Here is a 27,312-nt window from a genome sequence, read left to right on the forward strand (position 1 = left end):
AGCTTCCAAAAACACAGCTCCCCTAAGTATTGATACCCAGCATTAGCTTATATATACTGTTAACATTAGCTAACGATAGTTATCTGCTATTGATAACTAACGTTAGCTAGCTAAAGTTAGCTAACGATGAACTTACATTCTGTGATTCTGGGTTGAGTGAATAGTTGAGAATCATTTGTGGTCATTAACTAGCTATCGATAGTTGCATTCCAAATTAGCTAGAGCGATGTAACTAGCTAGCTAGCGAACTTGTTAAAAAATAAAGACACAGAAAAGACAGCTAGTTAGTTAACGTTAGCTACTCCTTCTAACTGGGAAAAGGCGCCAGTCACGTCAATTTTTTCGCGAATAGCTAGCAGGCAACACCATACAACTGGCAATGCAGCTAATGTTAAAAAGAGATATCGATAGCTAAAATAAACTTGTAATTTTACAAGACGTGTCCATAATGTTACACAAAACATTGGCTAAAACACTAACACTGCAACATGGGGATTCATGTTAATTCGTTAATCCCCCCCCCCCCCCCCAGTTAAATTAAGTGAACATCACATTCAGACAGTGTACCGACAGCTATTAACTAGCTAGCTACCTATCATACTATCAGATATAGTTCATTTGTTGACAATTAGCTAGCTAACATTGACGTTAGCTAGCATATTGATAGGTAACGCTACAAATATAATATTACCATTTACCGTTCTTTCTAACCGCTGTGAGTAACTGACTTTAGCTGACGTTAGCTACCGAGTTATGGATCGTTTTCTGGCGGACGGATGGAGATCTTCAGATGGTAGTTAGATTGGCGTCATAGAACATTTATTAACAAGGGTTATGGGAAGTGAAGTCCATAGTATGATCGGCTTGAGCAATCGCCTCTAATTTTTGACTACATATCCCATTTGTGCTTTCGTAAACTCTAACTTTTTGTGGCCATGGGGGTAAACCATTGCTACTGTGTGAAGAGGGGAGTCAGTAATTCATGTTATGTTTACAGGCGTTACATACCTTTTTGCATAATTTTGAAGTCATCTTTTACTGCTGTTGCAGCCTTTACTGTATGAAAGCTTTACATGGGAGAGGGATCAGTTATGGTTGGGGGGGACAATTCGCTTCTTTCCAAACATTGGAGGGGACATGTCCCCCGTATCCCCCTATAATCCTACGCCCATGATTCATAGCAATCCGTACATATTCACAGTTGTAACTCAAGTCTCAGAATGCAATATAGCCCTTAGGAAAGCAGTTGAAAACTGAAGCAATGTATGCCCCTGAAACCCCTTTTATGCTGGGGACTCAAGCCCTGCCAATTTTTATGAAGATTTTAACTCCTTTTATGTTTGGGACTCAAACCCTGCCTAATACTATAGGGACTCCAACCTCTTTTATGCTGGAGACTCAAACTCTTCTCGTTTTTATGTACATGTATGAAGTTGTGTTTAGACAGTTTATTATGTGTATTATATGTATTTTTCATCAAATGTAAATTAGGCGTTTATTTGATCTGTGGCCCCACTACACCTCTGATAAGCATATAGTAAAATTCAACAAAGTAAATGATTAGCTATTCAGTACTGAATGAGAACAAAATAACTTACAGTCTTATCCAATGTTCTTAGGCTTACAAAAACAAGCGCTTAGTCAGGCATCAGCATTTAGTTCTTGTTTAGCATATGTTTTGGGATGTTCATAGTTACTTGAAACAATTTAGGAAACATTGGGTAGCATTGCTTTGGAATACAGCTTGTTAATTTGTGCGAGCCAAGATAGCCAATATTGTTTCATGTAACTTGGCACAATTTAGATCAATACCAATATCAATACTTTTAATGGCAGGCCTACATTTGAATGAATGACTTATACACAGTGCTTTGTATGTGTGGGCAACCTGGCATTTTATTTTTCATCAGATTGAAACTAAAACAATGGTCATATTCTGGCACAACCCCCGCCTATTTTTGGACTCAGTCCTCTTTCGTGCTTGACCCAACAAGCACAAAAAATGAGCCGTTACCACTGCTCCTTAACATCTTTGTGCAAGAATCCTTGTGGCTAGGAACACTGGTGTCCTGAGATTGCTCAATTCAGACATTCAGTGCTTCTGCAACCAAACTATGAGTGGAAACAAGTGTGTTTTAGAGTTATTATTGGATGATTCAGGAGTTTCTAAGTGCTATTGTTGTCATGTAGTTCTTCCATTTACAGTACATTGATATCATACTCAAACATTAGTTAAGCATTCAAATGAAAATCACAAATACAAGTTGATCCATTTACGAAAGTTATCTTTATTCATGAAGACCATTGATCGCTACAATACAACACAATTGATTGAACTGCAGAATATTCATAATCATTATTAGGACTGTGCAAACCATAGCCTAGCCTACTATTTACAGTTTTGTAGCCTACAGTGAGTAGTCTACATCTTTTCATGAAACAAGCTTCACTTTTCGTTCGTAAATTATAAATACTTCACACTAGTAAATTATTCTCATTTTAACATTTGTTTACAGCTAGATTTGAGAGAAATACTTTTAGAGGGAATAGAGTTTAGTATTCTTCTCTCAAAAAAGAAATGTCTTTCATAATCTTTCATGATAAGTGGATCTTGGATGTTAACCCCTTAGCGCACATGCCAAATCTGACCAATCCCTGCCCACTTAGGGGGTACCCTATTTAAAGCTTCATAACTCCAGATGTGAGCATCACAGAGACTTGAAAAATGGCTTACATGAAGCAATACATTTGTACAATTTACAATACTAGATTAGTTTATATTCATAATTTTGGAAGAAATGAAGTGCCACAAATGTCTAGACAATTGTCTAAACAAAAAATAAAAAATGAATTTGCTCTTTTTTAGTTTGCACTGAAATACTAAGAGATTGCATATATACAGCAGGTTAAACTATACATGTCATGGATCAAAAACTTATTGACCACAAGTTTATAAAATCTAAGGGTGGATATGGAGAACTACTAAAGGTCTATGAAGCAAAAACTAAGCAGTGTACCCAGCGTCTCCAAATCTATCCAAAATGTTTAAATTATGCATTGCTGTAAATCACAACATATTCATGTATTTCACTACAAATCAACTGTTGCATCATTTTCAAGTGTGTATTACAAGCTTTCCGTGAGTATAGTGGTATAAAATATCAAGGGGTCCAGAAACATATCCAAAATCTTTCTTTTGTCCATTGTAAAGCATATAAATTAGCCCCTTATGAAGGTTTTAGATGAAACATTGATACCAGATAAAAAAATAATGCAAAAATATTGTCACACAATGTGGAAGAGTACCTAAATGTGTAATAATATTTCTATACTCTGTACTCTCGTATGTTTTCTTGTATGGGGATGGGACGACATGAAAACAATTTTCAACCGTCCACCACATTTGGCAATGTCCACCACGTTTTGGCAACTCTCACTGATCACTGTTGCATGCATCACAAAAACTAATAACTACCAATGAAGGCTTACATTACAGTGTGAAATATCCTCATTATAAAATACCACTAACCTATTGAAAGACACTCAATTTCAAAAAGAATGTATATAACCAAAATATTTTGAGCAGTAATACTTACATAGCAATGATGAAATCTTATCTGTGTTCAGTAGATAGAGATAGAGACTGTAAATCAATGATACAGTTCTATCTGCTTCTGTCCTACTCCAGAAAACAATTGGTGAAAGAATATTTTTATGAATGCCCAGATAGACAATATTGTCCATTATGTCATGGTTAGGGGGTGTAGTTGCAGATGAGACTGCAGGGAGGGGGTGCTTTTTAAATGAACGACCAGAGCGACAATGGTGGCGCGGCAAAACTCCGCATTCGGCATAGTTGTCGTGTATCGTCTACTAAGGAAACTAAAACAAAGCGTTTCTGTTTTTTACTCATACTTTGGTTGCAGTACCAGTGAATGTTTGAGTTCAGCTATCTCGGCACACCAGCGTGCTGACCACTAGGGGCTTTGCGTTAAGAGATTAATGGAGTGAACCCCCTTTTGATTGATTTGACATAAGCCATGACTTTTTGTCCCAGGAACTACTTTTCAAGGAACTAAAAGGTTCCTTCAGCCCATTGTTGTCTGTGTTTCCACCGCGGTCTAAAGTCCTGCGAAGATTAGGCAAATTAGCCCACTGACGTATGAAAAAGCGATGTTGTCGTCGGTCCATCTGTCCTATGATTTCTTCTGTAACCCCATACTAGCCTACATTATTTTCTAATAGCCGGGATAGCCCAAAGGGGTTTATTCCACTTATATACAACGGGTTACCAACAATGACTATAGATGGTTACTTTTGTATTTATTGATTTTTATCGATTTAATCACCTGAAATTGAAATATTCCTCTCCAGCCGTTTGGGCATATTTTACCGTTGTCAACCAACTGTCGTTGGTAGTTGAACTTGGACCGTTGTTATGCAACAAATAGGATATGACAGGCCAATAGTCAGATTGTAACTGTTTTATATGTCCTCTCAAACACATTCATTATGATTTTATATGAACATTCACTTTCATGTCTTGACATCCGAGGCGACAGAATGCATTCACATTCCACAAATAACTGGCAACAACAGCAGAAAACATGCACACGTTGTAAACAATTTGCTGTTGAATTGATTACTTTCTCATTGTCAATTCCATATAGGCTGATCGCAAAATGACAAGAATAGAACGAAAACTCGGACTTGCGTGAAAATTTAAATTAGCAGTGGTACAGCCACCGTTTGCTTTCCTTCAAAGTTACTGCTAGTCGAACAGCGAAGTGTGCCCTCCAGATGCGAACCATGCACCATAAATTAGTTCATAGTCTTCCTGGTCTTTTTGTGGAATTGAAGAATGACCGAGTAAAATTACGGCAGTCTGAAAAAGCAAAAGGGACGATTACTCGAATTAACCTGTTATTTTACCCTGACAAAAGTGCGGAAGGTGATTTCCAGTTGTCTTTTACTGTATCACCAATGTAAATTACGCAGAACTACCGCATACCTCACATAACTGTATCAAACGTTTTGAGTCAATTACAACGGGCTAACAAAGAAAATCCGGAAGAAAATATTCAGCAACCGAATTAAACCGTTTGAATGTTTTGGTACGTAACATGCTGTCCCAGCACAAATGCTTAGCATTTTATAAAACGAATACTAAAGCAAGAAAATAACAGAAGAGCACACGTTATAATTCCAAGACGTTGGCAGGCTATAACCAAAAGTAGGCTACTGCGCCGCATAACATACAAGTTTGATTTCAAGTTATTATGAAAATAAATCGGTTTGCGGCTGCAGATTTAAAACAGAAACAGAAATAAAACACTGCAAGTAGTCAAACAATCAGAAATGTTCAGCGCTTGCGCCCCACCCCAAAGGTTCCGGTACCTTTGGAAAGTACTACCCCTGAGCAGGGACTTTTTTGGGGGTAAAATAAAGTCCACGGAATTTAATTTAGACCCTAGTTCCTGTGGTCAAAACGCGGCTATAGGTGAGTGGTAGGGTAGAAGGAGCACCCAACTGCACTGGCACCAAAAATCCTGGGAAGTCCACATTTTCTTAAAAATTATTTTTACAATTGAGCTGGTGAGCAGGTAATAAAGGAAAAACAGTGTACTTATTCACTAGATTTGAACAAACAGCATAAATAGCTGGGCTGACAGTGCTCTGGCTTATGCCAGCCACCAAGCTGATGGTTTGCTGGCCAGAAAGGAAGGGCTGCTGTTACATTGAGAGAACCTTTGTGCATGCGGGAACCTGTTGTGTTGCCCTGGATGTTAGCTGCAGCTATCCCGCAGACCTCCTGCAGCACTACACAGGATAAATGTCCTGGTGAACATATTTATTTTAACCACAGTCACATAATAAAAATTGAATCATGTTCATGCTCACGTGTTTATTGTCATTATTCTTATTATAGACTGGTGTAAGAACAAGAACATAATACAGTACGCTGGGACCAAAGTTAAGTTAGGCCATATATGATTGATGAAATCCCTTGATGGGCTTTTGAATCAGCTATGATCGTGTGTGCATTGCATGGGAAAGCCCCGAAGTTAGCAGTCCACTGTACACTGTACACTGGGCTGCGACTTGCGCCATAGACCTGGCCTCAGCAGTTGGGTGGTAAGGGCACGAATAGCAGACTAGCTGACACCAAAATTGAAATGTGTCGCTTGATCTTGTCTGACACACCCCCAACAGCGGTTCTCCTCCTGCTACGGCACACAGCGAGTGACAAAATTACCAAATGACTGTGGCATGTCAAAATCCAGGATGAAAATACCACTTTGCCAGTGCAAAGGCTCACAACACACCATGTGTCATCTGAAAAATACAGTCCCATGAGTTTTGGAAGAGAACTGTGGATGCTCACACTCTCCCAAAGCAGCCATGGGGATCAAATATATAACTGGACATTCCAAATTTTGGAGGAAAATAGACATTACATTTTTTAAAACTGTATTGGAAATATACAATTTTTTAAAATTAAAATAGAAATTATTAATAATTCTCTGATATCAAATAATTTAATAGCAAAGGTTTGATGTAGACTCATTAAATAGCAACAATTCTTATATGTAAGTCAACTATGGGTTGCATGTTAATTTTGCTGTATGTTCTATGATTTTGTGATTTCTGTCATTTAAAAAATATCCTGTATGTCTGATACCATGGCCTTTCTTTAAGGCATTTTAAACAATGTTGTCTAAACAATACAATGAATTACCAAAATCACTACTCCCATACCTAAAGGCAGAACTTGTGGCTGCTTTCTCTTTTACACAACAGATTATATTTGATTGATTTCTCTGAAATTTGTCTTTCATCATACGGCTTACTCCTTTTCTGAGTACACCATTAACAAATTAATTAACATACTTATAGAAAATATTTTCAGTTAACTAAAAATAATAAATAGCAAGGGGCATGTCTGAGGAGGGGCATCCCTTTTCAAATGCATTTAAATGAGGATTGGCTTTGCAAGAAGATTTACAAGGGAAAACCAATCATTCCTCAATTGGAGCGCTCGCAAGAAGTGGTGAAAAGTCTCACCTCCATGTAACTTACAGTACGGTGCAAAAAACATCCGTGTATAACTCAGGATCAGCTGTGGACTTGGCTGCGCAGGTCAGCAATATGACACCATATCCTAACATATTCAGAGTGTAAGTCAGCAGCTCTTCTGTAGATTCACATTCTTTTTGGAAGAATAGACATTTAGTGAAAAATATTTAGCATTTATTTGGGCTTATTTAAACCAACATTTTTGTATTTCCATTTCAACATGTATTTATCAAGGGACACACATCCTTGCTACTGGGGATACTGTAATTGACATGGATATCTGTCACCTACCAGACCATTTCTGAAAACCTAATCACTTGTTAAAAATAGCTGTTGGCAAGTGTTCTAAGTGAAGCCATGGGTTCTCTTTAGAAACCTAAAAAGGTTTCAGCGGTTACAGCAGTGTTACAGTGGGAAGTCAACTGAAATGCATCTATTTCGATAATGTAGTTTGATATATTTAATAGTGACATACCTTATGAAATATATTGCAGAATTTAGAGGAAATTATCATAGTTATTAATTTATGCCACATTCACATACAAACATACACTTAACATGACTGTGGTCATTATGTAGCATTTGGATCTTCTTTGAAGAAGTGACTTTCCATCACATCTTCTTTCACTTTGTCATTCACTTGAAATATGTGAACCATGCCCTCACCATGTTTACCAATATAGCACTACCAGTAACCTCTGGTGTATATTCAGTATACAGAAGAATATTTGTCATTTTTTATTAGAATCCTTAAGTATGCATGTGTACTGACACAATTTTTGGTTCCAGTAGAAATGAAATGGAAAGCTGAGGTAAATGCTATATATAGTCTTATGCCTACCCATAAATGGGATGCGAGAGGAATAACATTCCTTAAGTGCAAGGGTAATATTTTTGTATCAATCGGCAAGTGACTCCCAAGTGGGCTCTGGCTGATGCTCCTCCACTTTGCAGTTCTTTATTCTCCTGGGGTAAGTCAGATTTCCTTTATACTGTTTTTATCAAGCTGAACATTAAAGATTTCTGTGATATCAAGGAAAAAGCTAAGCTTTTCAACATTCATTTTTTTGGGAACAATTTAATTGTCAGAGCTTTTGAAATTCAAACATATTGAGGTAGATGCTTTTTAATGACACATTCAATCTGGACAAGATGTGATCCTGACAATATGCAATCAAGTCAAACAAATTGATATTTTTGAATGCGGATACATTAACAAATGCTAAGTTATTGTTGCATATCTTTTGAGGTGAGATAAAATGAGGTGTTGCACATCTGGCATTTTTGTCTTACTTTCATAATTTTTGTCTTACCGTACATAATCCTTGAGGGTATAGCACAGAGAAATAAGAAGGAATGCTTTCATAGTTGTTGTAGAAGTATTTTTGATAGTTTCCATTTTCATAGAGATGGTAACGGAAGGCTATATTTTAGTAATGAAGCAGTGTTGTTTATCATTTTGTTTGTTGTACTGTATGTAATCTTTGGCCTTAAAAATATACTTAAATCATTTTATTTAGCCAAAATGTATGGTTTCTGTTACTCACCACAGCATACAAAGAAAACATACTGGGTTCAACTAGGGAGAAAATTCTCAATAAGGTCATGCAGGTCATATGATGGTAAATTATTTTTAAATGAATGTGCTAAAGGACAAAGAGATTTTCTTGTACATTATCATGTGCTTTGGAAGCCTATAGGTGTGAGCTGCTACAATTATTAGTAGAGTTGTTGAAACAATTTTATATGGCTTTATTTTTATTCAACATCTTCAATAAAATATTAAATGATGCAGTAGCATATCACCACAGTACTTTTATTTTATTATGATCTCCAACAGAACCAAGGCTTTTGCGGCTTTTATAAGTCCAAAATTAAATCAAAACTATTTAACAGTATATTAATAATTTTCATTCATGTATCAATTTCCATTAAAAAAAAAACTTGTTTTAATTGCCACAATTGTTGGATGCATTATTGCCTACACTGTCTAAGAAATTGATTTTTATATTAAAGCAACATTTAAGGGTTCAGGGAATAAGGCTTCAGGACTGAATGTGCCCAATCCTACTTGAAACCAGCAGTCAGCTTACTTCCACTGTGGCATATACTGCTAGTTTATATTATATTGTATTGCAGCCACATTAGCTACAGCAAACAGTCAAAAATAATTAAGTTTACATTAATTATTAATTGATTAATACACATTAATTGATTTTTTTATAATACATTAGAGGTACCGAGTTTCTGTATATTACAGGGTGTACAGGTCATGTCTGTGTTAATGTTAGTGACTTGTAATTATACTGTATGTAAATACCAATCAGAATTCATCTGGGGCTCATGTGGCCTGGAACCCCAGTTATCATTCATTGCAATACACTTTGTATTGTTTAATAGTAAATTGTGCTTAAACAATATGTGTACTTTTAAAAAAAGTGATGATTTTTCAAAAAATCATCCTTTTATCCACCTTTGTGTTTTTACCCAGTACTGAAAGCCCAGACCTATTGCAGGTACATCCCATAATTGCAGCATCTTCTGTAACACTAGCACATGTATTCCTCAGCCATTTTTCTTATCCAGTTGTCCATCAGAGATCTATGCAGTTATTGCGCTGGAGGGCTGTACAAGAACAGACCCTCTGAAACCTAATCCCAGACAGAGACAACATCCTTCCCAAGACAGATCTAGAGTATGCCAAGACTTATCATAACATACCAAATTTCCATGAGACCAAGACACAAGACCTTTGACCAAGACCAGTCACTATCATCAATCTTAGGGAGCAAAATTTGGTTAAACAGTGAAAAAAATAAAAAATAATCTTTTGGCATTGCTTTATAACAATCATGTATTGTCATTAAACTATTTTACTTTATACCAGCGTTTTCCAAAAACAAAACGTGAAGACACACAATTCTACCCTCCAAATTTATACAAAAATTTCTATCAAACTTATAATTCTGACAACTTCTTTCCTGCAAAAGTTTGTCATATATTTCCTTAACTAACATAAAACATGAGAAGGAAATTAATACATAATTTACAAAATATTGTAAATATATAGTTTTATTTAATAACTATAACACAGTCTTAAGATGGTAAAGTGAGAAAAAACCTGGCAAGATGTAATTTTGTAAAATGGATGCTTATTAGACCAGAGGCGTTCCTTTTGCAAGCTGATACAGGAAATGCCCTGCCAAGTGAAAGTCTTGCGCAGGTGACACAATGGTCAGTTGCTATATGCAAGGTCCTGTGGAGCTGCCAACCACATTTAACACTGGCTTGATCAGTGTGGACCAGGTGTGCTTCTGTTTAAGCTGGAGATGACACCCAAAAGTCTCCAAACAGTTATTTTTGATATCGATATCTTGTGTATATTGAAGTGCTGGGAGTTGTCATTTAAAGAGAATGTGCCTTTCCCCTTAGCTTGACAGGTCTTCTGAAGGTTTTGAGCCATGCCTACTAAGGGTTTACCATTTCACCAGCGGAAGCACAAGCATTTTTCCTATGATTATCGCAGCACTGAAGCGAAATATGTTGCCCAGAAGTACTCAAGGTAGGTAGTGTGGTTAGCTTGTTGAATGGCTTTCAATTCATTTAAATGACAAGGATATTTCTCACTTAAGTTTTCTCATGAATAGCGCAGCCACTAAACAACACCAGGTATATCCCATATTGAATGACAATTCCTCTGATAAAATTTTTAAAAATACACGAAGGCCACCAGGTATAGACTATGGTTGGTCTTGAAACATATTGTAACGTACCAGTCCTTCATTTTTTCATATCCCATATTTACCAATTCACAATTGCATTTTTGTACCAATATCAATTCAATGTGTATGTGTTCTGTAATTGCTCCTCTATATGCTATTCTCCACTGGTGGTGCTGGGTGCGACGATCCCACAAAGTATTCAAATGTAATGATGTATGCACATGATGATCTTGCATGCTAAAAAGCAAGCATCTAAAATAAAAAAGGGTCTTCATAATTAGGTTGCTCGATAGTATCGTGCCAGACGACATTGTTGGTTGTCTCTAAGCAACCTTCTTTCTCCAAAATATGGTACCTTGGGATTATCTTCCGAGAACAATAAGCACTCAATGTGCTCCTAGTAATAGTTTTGTTTCAAATGGAAGTATGGTATTTGGAGTGTGAAAGCAAACTTTTGTGCCCACCAGTCACCACATATGTCACCAAGACTTAAACATTAAGAATAGCCACTTTGAGATAACTGTTGGGAAATCCAGTCATGATGGATCCATTATTTCTAAAAACTCAATATTGAAGATTCATGATTTGTGATCTATGAATCCAAATTTGAATCAGAGGTAAATCATTGCTGTTACTGTTCTCTTTATTAACCGCCCCATCCATGTAAAACATCTTAAAATGCATGAGGTAAAATGCATTAAAATGCATTAGGGATAAAAATCTAGGATAAACAATGTTTATAAGTACATTGATCACAACACATATTCAACTTCACAAAAGTTAACATCAGTTAGGCAATACAGAAACACAAAGCTGTATTTATGAGAAAAGAATTGAAGATATGGGACCACAGTTGTCTGACGTTCATCATTTATGACAGGAATGACAGAGAAATTCTATAGGGGGAAATGCAGATGATGTTTTGGGGTGTGTCTTTAGGGTATACTGAAAGGCTATAAGAGCCCCTGCAGACCTAATTTTGGCAGGTAGTCCACTTCACTCTGGGGAGCTTGGGAGCAGAAAGAATGACTCAGTAGCAGAAGAACAAAGACATGGAATTAAGTTAATTAATCAGCAGATGATGGTCACAGGAACTGAGGATTTTATAAGTAAATTACAGATTGAAGATATACTGGACTGATAACAAAGCGGTAAGCAAGAAAAGGGGTTCTGAGTCTGCTATAACTTAACCAGGAATCCTTTCATGCACTGTGGAGTGCATGAAAGAAGCGCAGAAGAAAGAAGTTGAAGCCATCCCAAGCATCACAGTTTTGTATTCAGTGATGCAGATGTTGATGTAGAGCATAAGGAAGACTAGCAAATAATAAATTTAAAAAAACAATTTAAAAAAATTTCAGTTGAAATATCAATATTTTATTAGAATGAGTTTGTTGAGCCAATAAAAACAATTTTTAAGTTATTATTATACTATTATTATTGTTTTTACTTTTTGTACAGGAACAGTTTTAAGAAATTATAGTAACTTTGGGAGAAAGATCATATTGAAGTCCTGACATTGCAAACGCCTGCTTTTTGTGTAGGTCTTTTTTGTTACATGAATATTATTGCTCATTTTAAACATTTGCTTTTAGAAAAACAAGCTCTAAAAAAATACAGAGCCACCACCAGGCCACAGCTCAAGCTTCCCAGTCCATCCAACCTGCAAAGGAGGAGCCAGCCTACAACGTGCCCACATTTAGGCAGAGGTGGGTTCCTTGATATGCCTTCACTTGGCAGGGAGGGGTGGGTGGGGGTGGTGGTGGGGGAGTGGGGGGTCATCTCCAAGGCCATATGTTTGTCTATTTTGAGTGAATGTAAGTGAACACTGGGTAGAAGTCAGAGCTGACAGCTAGTCAAGCCTAGAGGACTGAATACTGCACATTGGTTTGTGTGATGTTGCTTAGGAACAGGGCAAAATTGTTATAGTGGAGATGCAGGACAGGACAGTCCTGTTTATTACCTGGAACTAATGAGAATTTTTTCAAATGCCTGGACATGTCCATATAATAATAATAACAAGAATAATAATAATAATAATAATAATAATAATAAATTATATTATTTTAAAAGCAGTTACGAGGCCAAATGTAAACTTGGGTTTAACGTTCAACAGATACAGACTATATGCACATACATAAGTCCACATATATTTATGTTTCAATAGGTTTCATACATGACTTGGTAATGTTAGAATTTACTCTGCTGTGCAATTATTTGCATGAAACACATGCCCAAATTTATAACCAAACACAATGTAAAACGCATTGATTGACACAGAAAAGATAAATACTGTACACCAAGATTGCACTTGTTTTAAACTCACCACATTGTTGTGAATACAAATCTATGCAACCTCTGAATCTTTCTTAAATAAAAGCAAATATTCACTAGGCTGTTTAAAATAAAGCAGTCGTAGTAAGAGAAATAATTATGAATGTTTATTTCTTCATCTTCAACCATTCAAAGGTGAATTCAAAGCATGAATATGCATTTTCAGGGAAACTAACCATTTTAATAATTACATTGATGAACATTTTAATATCAGTGTAACAAGTTTTGCCTAATTTTTGAAGGATGTATATATAAATAATATAGTAAAAATATATTGTTAATGACAGACATTTTATGTTGTTCAATAAATCAACCAGGAGACTGTATTAACATAATGCTTAATTTTATGTAAAACTACACTCAGCTATGTTTTCATTTTCTTTCTTTTTTTCCAAAAGAAAACGCTTTTGAGAGTTGAGACGCAGGTTCCTAACAATCTGTATTACAGTATGACGTGAGAATTACTTCATTACATTACAGGCATTTAGCAGACGCTCTTATCCAGAGCGACGTACAACAAGTGCACTTCTATTGTAATTTCCATAATACAGCCATTCAAATCAAGTATAGTATTTATTGTCTTTACTTACAGTACCCACCTAGAAAACACATGTAATTGTTGGCAAAAATTGTGATAGCAATGTGTGTGTGTGTGTGTGTGTGTGTGTGTGTGTGTGTGTACATGCGTGTGTGTAGAACTGGGGAAGAGAAAGAAGTGGACGAGTTTGAACGCTGTGCCATCCACTGTGGAAGAGTATTATCCGAGTTGCAGTACGAGGTGCATCTGATGCGAGAATCGGCTCATCGGGAAGTGGAAAGCATAGAGATTAAGAGAGAGGTAAAGGTCTGACTGCATGATCCTGTCAGTTTTTCATGTATTTTTAAAGGTAAATAAACTTACAAGAAAATCTGTAATTGATTAATAAATCCCTCTTTGAAAGAAGAAATACTCCAAATATCTAAACTTATACATAGCCCCCTATTTCATGGCACCATAATGTTTGAGACAAGTGGTTTTACAGGTATTTCTGATTATTCAGGTGTTTTCAATTGCTTCCTCAATCCAGGTATAAGAGAGCATTCAGTATCGAGTCTTGATTCTAGGCTTTTGATTGCCTTTGGAGTCTGTTGTTGGCATATGTCAACATGAGGACTAGAGTTGTGCTAATTAAAGTCAAGGAAGCCATTGGCTGAGAAATAATAATTTTAAAAAAACATTCCAAGCCATAGGCTAAATTTTAGGCCTTCCAAAATCTATTTGGAACTTCATTAGTCAGAAAGAGAGCACTCGTGAGCTCTGTAATCGCAAAGGGCCTGATAGGCCAAGGAAGACCTCTACAGTGGATGACTGTAGAATTTGCACTGTAATGAAGAAGAAAACCCCAGGCACCTGTCCGACAGATCAGTAGCGCTTTTTAGCCAGCAACCGTGAATGTGTCAGTGACTACAGTCCACAGAAGACTTCCTGAACAGAACTACAAGGGCTATACTGCAAGATGCAAACTACTAGTTATCCCAAAAGCAGGATGACCAAATTAGTTTTCGAAGATGTACCTAAAACAGTCTGCAGAGTTCTGGGAAAAGGCTTTGTGGATAGATGAGACCAATATTCACTTGTATCAGAATGATGGCAAGTGTGCAAGCCAAAAGGAACTGCCCATGTGAAACATGGTGGTGGGGGTGTTATGGTTTGGGCATACTATACACTCACCGGCCACTTCATTAGGTGACAGGAGTGGCACCCGGTGTGGTCTTCTGCTGCTGTAGCCCATCTGTTTCAAGGTTTGACGTGGTGTGCGTTCAGAGATGCTCTTCTGCATACCTTGGTTGTAACAAGTGGTTATTTGAGTTACTGTTGCCTTTCTATCAGCTCGAACCAGTCTGGCCATTCTCCTCTGACCTCTGCCATCAACAAGGCATTTTCGCCCAGAGAACTGCCGCTCACTGGAATATTTTCTCTTTTTCGGACCATTCTCTTTAAACCCTGGAGATGGTTGTGCTTGAAAATCCCAGTAGATCAGCAGTTTCTGAAATACTCAAAACTCTGGCACCAACAACCATGCCATGTCCAAAGTCACTTAAATCACTTTTCTTCCCCATTCTGATGCTTGGTTGGAACTTCAGCAGATCGTCTTGACCATGTCTACATGCTAAAATGCATTGAGTTGCTGCCACGTGATTGGCTGATTAGATATTTGCGTTAACGGGTGCAGTTTGCAGTTGAACAGGTGTACCTAATGGAGTGGCCAGTGAGTGTATATGACTGCTAGAGATACTGGCTGACTTGTCTTCATTGATGATGTAACTGCTGATAACAGCAGCAGAATGAATTCTAAAGTGTACAGAAGCATCTTCAAATTCAGCCACTAAATGCCTCCAAACTCATTGGATGACGCTTCACCCTACAGCAAGACAATGATCACAAATGTACTGCTAAAGCAACAAGGTGTTTTTTCAAGCCAAAAAATTGGGAAATTTTTGAATGGCCAAGTCATTCACTCGGTCTGAATCCAACTGAACATACGTTTCAAAAGCTGAAGAGAAAAGGGGAATTTGGTGAATAGGGGGAAAAAATCCTTTCTTCCTATCAAAATTACAATTTATATTTTGAATGTGGACACAAATTTGTACTATGACTTTAATTTTTTTCAGAACATATGTAAATTATCATGAATAATTCAAAAGCGTTCATTTGCATATGAGTTAAAACACTTTTTTTCTCAGTGAAGTCAGAGTTCCTTTTTTCTGTTTCAATGTGGTCAATAATTCAATAGTTGGTTATTTACAGAGGGTTTTTTCAAACTTTTGTTTTATTAATTTATTATTTATAAAACCTTATGTATATGCCGAAAGATTCAAATGTTTTGCTATTTTTCCAAATAAAATACGCCCTAAAAAAAAATAATAATAATATTTGTCAAAAAAAAAAAATAATAATAATAATTCTGGCTATTTTAGTTAAAAGCACCATGTTAAATTTGACTGGCATATCTATAATTTAGAAAAAAATGTTTTGATTTTTTTGTTCAGGAAACATGTCATTTAGAAAAAATCACAGTTAAAGCTTTTGTGCTTGGTTATACTTGACATGATTGGTTTTACATCTGAATTAACAACAAAGTTGTTTCTGACCACTATTTTTGATATTTTATAAAACTACAGTAGTTGTAGAAGCTAAGTATCATAATATCTCAAAATTGACCTATCTAGCCAAAATAATCTTGTTCACCAGTGGTTTCACCCCCTTAAGGCAACTAGCAGGAAACAAGCCCCCAAAACAAGCAGCAGCTGAAGATGTCTACATTACAGTTCTGGCAGAGCACCACCAGAGAAGATACTCAGCACCTGGGAATGTCTATGGGTTACATACTTCAAACAGTCATTGCATGCAAAAGATATGTGACAAAGTACGAAACATGATTATTATATTATTATAACATTAATATGTCCCAAACATAATGGCGCCCTGAAATAGGGGGTATAAACAATGCTGTAATTTCTACACAGTGAAACCAAAGTGTGTAAAAATACCCTTAAAACCCACTTAAAACCCAGAGCTTTTTGTAAGAATTCACCCCCATTGTGAACCCCATTATGTCTTTAATGAACCTCATTATGTCCAAAACTATATACAGTACAGACATGGTTCAAAGCTTGAAATAAAGAGCACATTTGTACCAAAATGACCATAGAATCAGGGATTCTCTTCTCCTGTTAACATTACTGCCAATCAGCTGGCCCCTTCTGAGTGTGTACTAAACACTGCACCTGGAAATCTTAAGCTTCTTTGCAATTTCTCGCAGGGTATAACCTTGCCACAATATGTTTACTTGGCCTGTACATCTAAGCTTAACACCTTCTTCTTTACCATATTTCTTTCAGTTCTAGTACCCGTCATTTTGAAACTAATTGTACATTTTTCATCTGGAATGTTTTTCTTTATAATTTGTTGCATTTTAATGAAGTTTTTTATGTAAATAGCAGGTCATGTTAACTTATTTGTGTATTTACTGAAGTTTTGCAGAATTCAACACAACTAAGTCAGAGGTGGGCCATGAGGGTTGGACTTGTTTCTGGTTTCCATGCCAACTTCTGTCTTTATTTCTTAATTAGCGCCTTTTATGCCATCTGATATTTTGGTTACTTGATAAGCACATGAATGACAGTGGAAGACTGTTCTTGTGTCCACTGTAATCTACAAGTGAACCAGTGCTGTTTTATACAGGGAAATAACTCATTTAGCCAGGGTAACTGGTGGAAACCCTGCATACACACCAGCCCTCCAGGAGCAGATAAATGAATCAGCGTGGATACAATGAAGAATCAAGGCCACTTTCTGTCAGGCATATACTGAGAGCTAAAGGCCTCTAAAGGCCTACATGGATTAAGACCCATAGGTACATGTATTCTCATGGAAAATAAAGTGCTGTAATTACCTCAACTTACCTGTAATTACCTCAGATGAGGCCCGCAGGGCTGCTGGGTAGCTCATTCTATAATAGCGCCATTTGCAGCCCATGAGCAAGCACCACGGTCTTGGATAAAATCCGGCCTGTGCTAGTGCTGACTGTGGCCGGCAACCCTGAAGGGGCTGTGCACAATTGGCTTTGCATCATCCAAGGGATATATGGGAGGGATTCAGTCAGCAGGGATAGCAGTGTTCATTGCTTGAGCCACCCCAGTTGGTCTTCCGGGTGCCTGTGGCTTGCTGTCTACACATGTCTGTGATTGGGTCTCCTCTGCCCCCGCACTTTGCAAGTGTGGCTTTTTTCTGTGGTGTGAAAAGAAACAACTGGCTGGCACTGCGTGTTTCCGAGGAGAACCACAATTTGTCTTCACTTTCCAAAGCTGACAGCAGGGGGCATATATGAACACGCTTGTAATTAGTTAATGAACATTGAACATTCCAAATTTGGGTGGGATTAGAGATGACAAATTTTAAAAATGGAAAAAAATTATGAGGCCAAGAAAGCCTTTTTTCCCGGTGTCTCATGCTGCCAACAGGCCGAAATGATGTCTGTCAAGAAGTACTATCATGAGGAAGTGGGGAAGAGTCCTGATTTCCTGATGACTTTGAGGTCCCATACCGTGTGGGAGAAGTTGCCTGTAAAGCTGTTCTGCACTGTAGAGGGGCACCCCATCCCTGTTGTGAAATGGTAGGAATCTGCCGTCATTAGTCATATGTATGTCACAAGGCCATAAATTCCCAATGTGATTTCATCACCCTGAATATTTCCAGCTTACTCTAATTGACCAACACTAGTACCACTTCCAGCAAGAATGCGGAAAAATGCACATGCCAGCCTTTTTTAAATAAATTGTAATTTTATCATTCACATTGGGAATTATTTTGACTGTTTTGATTATTTTTTATTATATTAATGAAGAACAATCACGTATAGCATACCGCTGAGAAATGATTGACAAACTTAATTCACCAAACACAATAAACTGAATACATATTTTGGTTTCATGAAAATAATGTAATGTTAAATATTTTCAGAAACATTCCCTGTAGAGCAGTGCAAAATTTAGAAGTTTTTTATTTTTATTTTTTAACTTTTATCTATTATAGGTATAAAAGTGTTTGCATCATGACTTGATGTTGATCATCCTTGTAGCTGTGATTAAGGTTGACAAATTGTTTGATGCGTTGTCATAACCCTTTTTTCCTTTTATTTAATCTCTCTGTATTATAATAAAAACGTGTGCACATGATTAATGTTTTTTTTTCATATTAGCCATTGCCTTGGTAAATGTATCATTTAAATGTTATTCCTAGAATAGCTGAGTGACCTGTATATCCATGTTTTTTAGGCTTAAGGATGGCATTGTCATTGACCGACTCAAGGCCCCTGGAAAATACATAATGGAGAGCAAGTATGGAGTACATAGTCTGGTGATAAGCAGGTACTTCATTTCAAAGTCATCTATATTGTCCTTTCAGGTGCAAATAAACTAAAATTACAATCTAGTTTTTTTTTCTGGAAAGTGAACAACCAGTTGGCTGAAGTTTCCTTAACCAACATTGACTCAATCGGGGCTTGACATTAACTTTTTGGCTCACCAGCCACTGTGGTATGTAGTTTTACAAAGTCACCAGCCACTCAGCATTTTCACCGGACAAAAAAAGATGTTCTAATGCTAAGATATCATTATGGCTGATCATTTCTATCCGCTCCTAATGTGCATTGAAGGGCAACGTGCAATCTTCTCCCATTGAGGTAATACCTTCTGACTGTTGTATTATCTGTGATACCAACTGATAGGAGGAACAGAAATATGGGGACAAATGGTTTAGGGTTTTACCGGTGTTCTCAGCCATAACGAGAAGAATACTTTTGACTTGTATAATCGGGGGTCATCATACTACATCAGGCACTAGGCATTATTACAGTGTTGGGCAGTAACAATTTTTTTTCTTCTAAGCAATGCTAAGCAGACAAAAATGCTATCATATTACATTCACAAAAATGAAAAGAAGACTAGTAGTTTGCAGCAGTGCAGGCTTGTATACAATGAAAGGCTAAAACAGATGGATTCAAATGCCAGGTTTAAGCTTTGATAATATTTAATCATGTTCAAACAGTCTCCTCTGTCATTCTTTGGCAGTGCTTAGGGTAAACTCGTCCATAAGAAGACACAGATCTTTCTGTATCAACACTGTTGGTTGGACAAATTTTTTTTCACCATTTGGAACATTTTTTCACCCGTCCCAGAACTCCTTGAGGGTCAGTGTCTATTCATGTCCAAATGATTTTCAACTAATTAGTTGATCTATCATGCTTCTATCAAGTACCATGTAGTGTGACTTTCTGCTTAGACAATGCTTGAAAATCTTTTTGACTACTACCTTTTGGGGAATTGCAAGCCCAGATTCCATTTGTGAGAGTCAGAGTGTGAGACATGTCAGATGACCTGCATATGTCAGCGAGCCTTTGAGGGTTTCATTGTAGAGCTGTGTTTACAACATATAACTCACTTTAGCAGAGACAAATACATTGTCAAAATCAACCTCAAGTTCAATAGGCATTGTTTGATTCGATCCACAACTGAGCCGTAATTTGTGGCATCAAGGTACACTGTGTTGGCAAGAATAACTTTTAAATCAGGTGTCATTTGCCATCTGTGGGCTTGTTTGCTCATTATGCGAGTCATCATTCTGCCACACTTACTTCTGCCATTGTTGTTTTCGGGGAAAATCCTTTCCATTTCTTATGTGCCTATTGAAAAATGCTAATAATTCTGTACAATCAACTTTTCAAGTGGAATGTTTTCACTCAAAAATGTGTCTGTTAAATCTTGGATATCAAATCTCATCAATTAACATTTTTGTAAATGCCAGTCGATTGTTTTTGTGCCTATATGAGTTCATTGTAAACTGTACAAAAAAATAAGACTTTATCGGTGTGCAGCATATCAGGAGGGTACTATTGCAGCCTGTCACTCAAAGTCTGTTCTGTGGATGACTCAGAAACTTGCTTTCAACTTGCTAATTTTTGGTGGCTGCAACACACATATAAAAGGATAGGTGAGTTTTTATCAATGGGAAATCTAGCCTTTTTGCACCATTGATAGAAACTCAAATATATGATTTTGTTTTTAATAATAAGGAACTTGAAAAGGCTTAATTGCATATGCTACTTCCAGGTACATATCCTGTTCGTTTGACCACTCAGCCTGTTACTCAGAGATTTGTTTCTCTGATGTTCGACCACATTTGTTTTATTGAACAGATTTAACCTCTATAGATATAAAATATTTGTTGTTTTAGCTATGGGAAATTAATTTCATGTTAATCTTTATGTTAAGACTAAGTCACTTTACACAAGACATTTTTCTAATGATCATTCACAAAGTAAAAAAATTGTGTTGTGCTTTGAATATGAATGAGAATCCACTGGCATTTACCTTGATAGTTGAGATCTATTCAATATTAATATGATTTATAGATTTACGTCTGGGAAACCAAGTCTTACAAATGGCCCGGTAAGAACACTTTTCCAATTTGGTCAAGAGCTAGACACGATGACACCCTCATCTTGGAGGGTCCTCAGCTGTTCATACCAAAGTGCTGAGCTTGGTGTCATTCGATCCATGACCTCCTTAAAGATCACAGAGTCTCCTGGCTGTCACTTTGACACTTTTTGTCAGATACAGGACTAGTGGTAAGGCTCCACACAAACTCAATATTTCCCCTAAAAATGACAGATTAAGTATAATGAAGAATGTCTTTAAAAGACTTGGGGTATACGAATACTTGATTTGAATTAAAGTTAAAATGTTGATTTGGCATTTAAAACTATATTACCAAATTGGGACGGATTTAAAATAGTACAGACAGGCTGAAGGTCACATTTCTCCTTCTATTCTCACTCTCAGCTCTTCTTGCAGCTTGGAATTTTTGTGATCTGTGTCTGAAGACCCTCCCATATGCTGTAGAATGGAGGTGCAGAGTTTCTATGCACAATGTCAGTTTTCTCACAAGTCATTTTGCCATTATTTACCAGAATCTTTAGAAGTTAAAAAGGTTATGAGGTCAAAGTGATTGGAAGACTTCAGGGAGCTCTCATTGAGATCTCTCAACTCTCACTGCCAAGAGTTTGATTCAACAGACACTAATAGTGTAGTCTGCACAACTATAGTATGTTTTACTTTTCTTAATTTTACTTACACATGAATTTTTTTGCAGTGACTGAATTAAAACAAAGTACCAGCTTCCATGTACTGCTAATATAATGCATAAATCTCATGACATTTTTCTTGTGGCTGCTTCCAAATTATGGCTAGATCTGTATTCTACCCTTTAGACAATAATAAGATATTATTCTTTGTCATAATTTGAAAAAAATCTTTGTTGATGGATTGCCAGATTTTATTAATGTGTATTAATTTTCTGCCCACAGGTGTGGGATTTCTGATTCTGGTCAATATTCAGCTGTGGCCACGAATTTGCATGGTACTGCTACCACCAGTGCCTCTGTGGTCGTTAAGAGTAAGTGTCACTGCCAGGCTGTCACAGTCACCCATGATAATGATAACCTTTGTAAATCAAGTCTCTGCACCCATAGTCATTGTTTCCTGCCAGTGTTTTCTTGAGTGCTATTTGTGTCAAAGTAAACATAGAGGTGTTACAATTTGAATTAGTTTTTTTTTTGTTCCACCCCAAATGTTCCAGGGATTAAGTGCTGTAGTCAATCAGCATTTGTCCTTAACTTTTGATGTACAAGGAAACAACATATCAACTGTTTCCCACAAACTCAGTTTGGCACTGTTGTTTTAGTGATCATTGAATGTACTAAACTGTAAAGGCAAAGTGTAACGCTTGTTTTTCTTTGTAACATTAAGGACAAATGCTGATTGAATCCCAGCCTAACTGTTTATTATTCTATGATAACGGCAATGTGCATCCATTTTGCTGAACAGCTGTATGTCTCACAGGGGCTGTAGGGAATGAGGAGCCAACCCCGCCCTTACTGTTCCCTTGCCAGGGTAAGTGCACCACATGGACTCTCTCCCATTACAAGGCAGTCTCCACTTGAGATTATAGACCATAAATAACAGCCTGGGCCTCGTGATGAGCAGTGGAAACTATTGTATGCATGTGTTTGTGTTCAGCTGACAATATTTTATTACTCTTATCATGTGAGGGAACTCAAGTAATATGGCAGTTACTATCCATAGGAGCTACAGTTATGTGTTTCTTATAGTTACATATATACATATATACATAAACCCATACACAATATGCAGCTGTTATACAGTAAATATTTGATTGAGGACAGTCATTTTGGATTTCAGTACTATAAATAAATGACTTTGAGTCATTTTGTTTGTGTTCATTATAAGCGCCACACAAATCCAGTTGTCATTTCTTAATTAAACCATGAAACTGTCATAACATTGTGAAATATAATATCATTACAGATACAGTTTCCTGTATAATTATCAATCTTTATCAGCTTGTTGTGCTTAATGTCTTGATACAGTTCCCCCATTGTCCAACATACAACATACCAAACTTGACATCACCTTTGTGGAAAAGTTTGGGGTGACATTTGGATCTGAAGGGGACACGGTTAGCCTGATTTGCAAGATGGTTGTGAACCCTGACCTTGCAAATCTTCAGCCAGAGATTATGTGGTACAGAGATGGTAAGAATATGTGATTAAATGCATGTGCGAAAGCTTAAGAAGTATGGTCCAGACAGAGATATGAGAATTATTTCAGAGAGAAAATGGCTCTTGTACTAGGGTAGTGTAGCTACAATAATTTGAACTCAGTAAACTAAATTTAGCTGCTGGTAAATTTAACTGAAATATACAGGAATGTTGTTCTTTCTGTGTTGTTCCATATTTAATTACTGTAATTTTTATAGTATGTCAGTGTATGAGACCAATTGAATCTGGTTTGAGAAGCTATTGGAATTATCAGCCCACAAAGGCAATGCATTTATACATAAATGATTGTATACATTTTATATAAAATAAAAAAGTATATATGCATTGTCAAATCCTCCCAAACCAACCAACAAAGGCAATTGGATAATTCACACATGCCTTTTCTATCTTATTTTAAGTTTAATCATTAAATAAATATATTACAAAAGAGTATATGTAGAAAGAAAAAAAATATGATAGTGCATTACTTTTTATTGTAATAACACCTAACCAAAGACAGCACTAGCAAAAGACTAAATTTCAATGACCATTTATTTCTTGCAAGCTATTTAGGTTGGGTCTTGATTTGTTCCTCTGGACCAGAAAATAAAACTTAGAGGACATAAATGACCCATGGTTTTTATTTTGTTAGATCACCTCCTGACGGAATCAAAGTGGGTTGAGATGAAATTTGGTGGGGGCACTGCCCAGCTGACTCTACCTCACCTCAATAAGGATGATGAGGGCTTGTATACCCTCCGCATGTGGACTAAAAGTGGAACTACTGAACACAGTGCATATCTCTTTGTGAAAGGTAAGAGTTCTGAGTCTGGAGATTTTTCTTGAGTCCTGAGTATTTTGTTCTGAGGTAGTAAATAAAAAATTGAAACACCAACATAGCATTGTGACCAGTGTGGCCTGCATAGGCTGTGGCATAGTCTGCAAGTGCCTGTTCTTGTGCAGAAATCATGCAATTATTTTTATAAGAAATCAATCAAGAGGAAAATGCTGACCCTGGCATCATTCCCAAATATCCCATAAGGAAATGTCCCATCTTCAACACCGTTGCTCAAGAAACAGCAAATACAGTAGAACAGCCTTGCTCATAAAAGTTCTTCTAATTACCCCTCTTTGAAGTGACATGTCTCCTTTTGCAACCAGGTTAGCCATAATTATAGGCAAGCTGGCCTGTCCCGCATTTTTATACTCTATGCATGCTGGGATGTTATTTTCTTAATGGAAGAGCAACTGCTTTCTGTATACTTCATATACATAGGCAAGCTGATTAGTTAAAGTGAGCACATAAATGCTGTGATTAGTCAGAGTAACATCCTTTAGCAAAAGGAGGTCTTCAAATCTGATTGGCTGGGCTAGACTCAGGGAAAAAAACTATTAGTGGATAGATTTGCGGTGAGGAAAGTTTTTTTTAAATCCACAAATGAATTCAAGAGATTCCACATATTCCAGATGATGTGTAAATGCACATTGACTCATTGTCAAATGAATGCCCATACACAGATAAATGTTTTCAGAAAATGTGTGTCAAGAAATTAAAATGTCTGCTTGGGAGAGACTTCATGTTTGTATTATTTATTGAAGAATTTATGAGGCAATAATAATCCCATACTTTTAAACTGTGTTGTGTGTGTGTGTGTGTGTGTTTATGTGTGTGTATTGTAGATGCAGCTCCTCTCGTGGCTGGGGCCCCCGGTGCTCCTATGGACATCAAGGTTCTTGATGCCAACCAAGATTATGTCTTCCTTACCTGGAAAGCTCCCAACACCACCACTGAGGGGCCAATCACCGGATACTTTGTTGACAGGTTACTTGCGTACTATAGTGAAAAAAAACATATAGATCTCAAAAATTGAAACCACCTAATGTTAATAAAAGTAAAAAAAATATGTTGATCTCCAGAATATAAATGGATAGTTTAAGTCCTGCATCCTGATTAGCACATAAGGTTTTTAGCCTTGCACATATAAACATACAGACGGGTGACAAATTAGTGAGTGTGTCTTAGTGAGGTATTGGGCCACCATGAACCACCAGAACAGCTTCAGTGCATTTTGGCATAGGTAGAGTCTCTGGAACTCTACTGGAGGGATAGGACACTGTTCTTCCAAAAGATACTCCCTCATTTAGTGTTTTTATATTGTGGTGGAGAGAGCTGGCTAACTCATCGGTCCAAAATATCCCATAGGTGTTCAATTGGGTTGGGTCACTGGATATGGAAGAAAATGCCCTTAAATCAAACCTGACAGTTTGCACTTTAACCTCATACTCATTGTTTCATTTAAAATTTTTAGTTTTTCCTTTTTTCATTGGAGGCAACCTTTGAATGTTTCATATTGAACTTCATAATCAAACTCTTTAGTTATTTATGGATTCAGTTTTTACTTTAATAGTTTATTTAATGTGTTTCCACACTCTCCTTTCTCTTTCACTAGACGTGAATCTGGAACTGAGGTCTGGGTGCAATGCAATGATTCTCCTGTTAAGATCTGCAAATACCCAGTGCACGGTTTGTCCATGGGCCTCTCCTATCACTTCCGCGTGCGTGCTGTGAACAGTGCAGGCATCAGCAGGCCTTCAAGAAGCACTGATAAAGTAGCTGCCCTGGATCCGACTGATGAAGAACGACGGCAAGGTAAGCAGATGCTGGTCATCACACAAACTCCCTGTTCAGTCCCATGTCTGGGATGGATACGGTCTTCAGAGGGTAAAAAAGAAAAACAAAACTGTGACTATTTTTATGCTCCTTGAGGACACCCTTAGGAATAAATCACATATTAAAAAACTACATGTGAACACCCAACTTGTCAAGAGCACACATATGAACTATACAAATAATCCCAATAATATGAGAGCAGAAAAAGGTAACCTATGCTATTTCAAATCATTTTAAAACCAGATTGAAAAGTATACTGCCCCCTGCTAAATATCATTCAGTATAGCCATACATGTCACATACGTTTATGCATTACCAAACAAAATTGTTTAAACATCACTATTTAGACTGGCTGAAAGGTGCACCATTTTAGTACCACAAATTATTTAATTTAGTGCCTTTCCCTTTCACACTGAATGACATGTGGTGTAATCCTACAACATTTGCCTGTTATTTCAGTGCTTAGTCAGATAAAACACACACACACACACACACACACAAGCATGCCTAGTGATGGAATTGAGTCTAATTATTTGCATGTTATTGTGTCAAGCTAATCCCTCCTTTGATTACATGGTGGGCTATCCCATCAAAATTGGCACTTAAATATGTCCTGGGAAGTTTTAGCGGATGTCTGGAGCTGTCTTTTAGCCTAAATTCAACATACTGTCACATAAAAGCAGATTATAAGACTTACATTACATTGAGTTCCTTTTTGACCTTACTGTTTTTAGCATGCCAACATGTTAAGCTGAATACACCAACTTAATATTAAGTTGATATTAACTTGCCATTAATTGTACTTGACTTTTGAAAAATACATAAAACACAAATAACTACACATTAAAAAGTAATATTTCTGCCTGGTATCCCCTTCTGCAGCCAAAATGAAAACAGTCCAAGATATTTCATAATATCTACAATTTCTTATGGAGGCAGTGAACTTTCATCTTTGTAAAAATCTGAATACACTGTAACTGTACACCATTGCTAATTTCTGTCCTTTTTCATGACAGTAATCAAGCTGGGTGGACATCGTGAAATTGTTCTTCACCAAGATGACCTGGAAGGTAGTGTGTGTTCATCATTTTATAAATGTAATTTAGCTAGATATAAAATATTTTCCCTCTAACTTTGCATGTAAATTTTGATTTAAAAAAAAAAAAAACATTATAGAAACTGCATTTAAATCACTGCACTGCTTTAACAAATTCATGCAAAAATATGCAGAAAAACACTTTTTCTGTGAATATGCAATACATATAATTTGGATAGTATCTGTAGTGGAATACCTAACAATTAGTCAAACAGTAAAAATAAATTATTATCTTTACAAATTATTGATATAAAA

General features: G+C 36.8%; 1 protein-coding gene across 5 annotated transcripts in view; it reads left to right on the forward strand.

The window, feature by feature from the left end:
- The first annotated feature begins 7,922 nt into the window (after positions 1-7,922).
- myom2a (myomesin 2a) overlaps positions 7,923-27,312 on the forward strand; it is a 61,110-nt gene continuing 41,720 nt past the window's right edge. For 4 of the 5 annotated variants that reach the window (XM_064324442.1, XM_064324445.1, XM_064324444.1 and 1 more), the window contains exons 1-13: positions 7,923-8,048; positions 10,510-10,639; positions 12,392-12,505; positions 13,827-13,968; positions 18,135-18,286; positions 18,948-19,040; positions 22,037-22,125; positions 22,572-22,622; positions 23,120-23,284; positions 23,943-24,104; positions 24,971-25,112; positions 25,741-25,940; positions 26,978-27,031. In XM_064324442.1, coding sequence (XP_064180512.1) covers positions 10,539-10,639; positions 12,392-12,505; positions 13,827-13,968; positions 18,135-18,286; positions 18,948-19,040; positions 22,037-22,125; positions 22,572-22,622; positions 23,120-23,284; positions 23,943-24,104; positions 24,971-25,112; positions 25,741-25,940; positions 26,978-27,031 — 1,465 coding nt within the window. In that variant the 5' untranslated portion in view covers positions 7,923-8,048; positions 10,510-10,538. Of the gene's footprint in view, positions 8,049-10,509; positions 10,640-11,779; positions 11,951-12,391; positions 12,506-13,826; positions 13,969-18,134; positions 18,287-18,947; positions 19,041-22,036; positions 22,126-22,571; positions 22,623-23,119; positions 23,285-23,942; positions 24,105-24,970; positions 25,113-25,740; positions 25,941-26,977; positions 27,032-27,312 lie in introns of those variants that run through there. The other variant, XM_064324447.1, reaches the window with a different exon arrangement.

This window comes from Anguilla rostrata, chromosome 2 (assembly GCF_018555375.3).
Source record: "Anguilla rostrata isolate EN2019 chromosome 2, ASM1855537v3, whole genome shotgun sequence".
Lineage (NCBI taxonomy): Eukaryota > Metazoa > Chordata > Actinopteri > Anguilliformes > Anguillidae > Anguilla > Anguilla rostrata.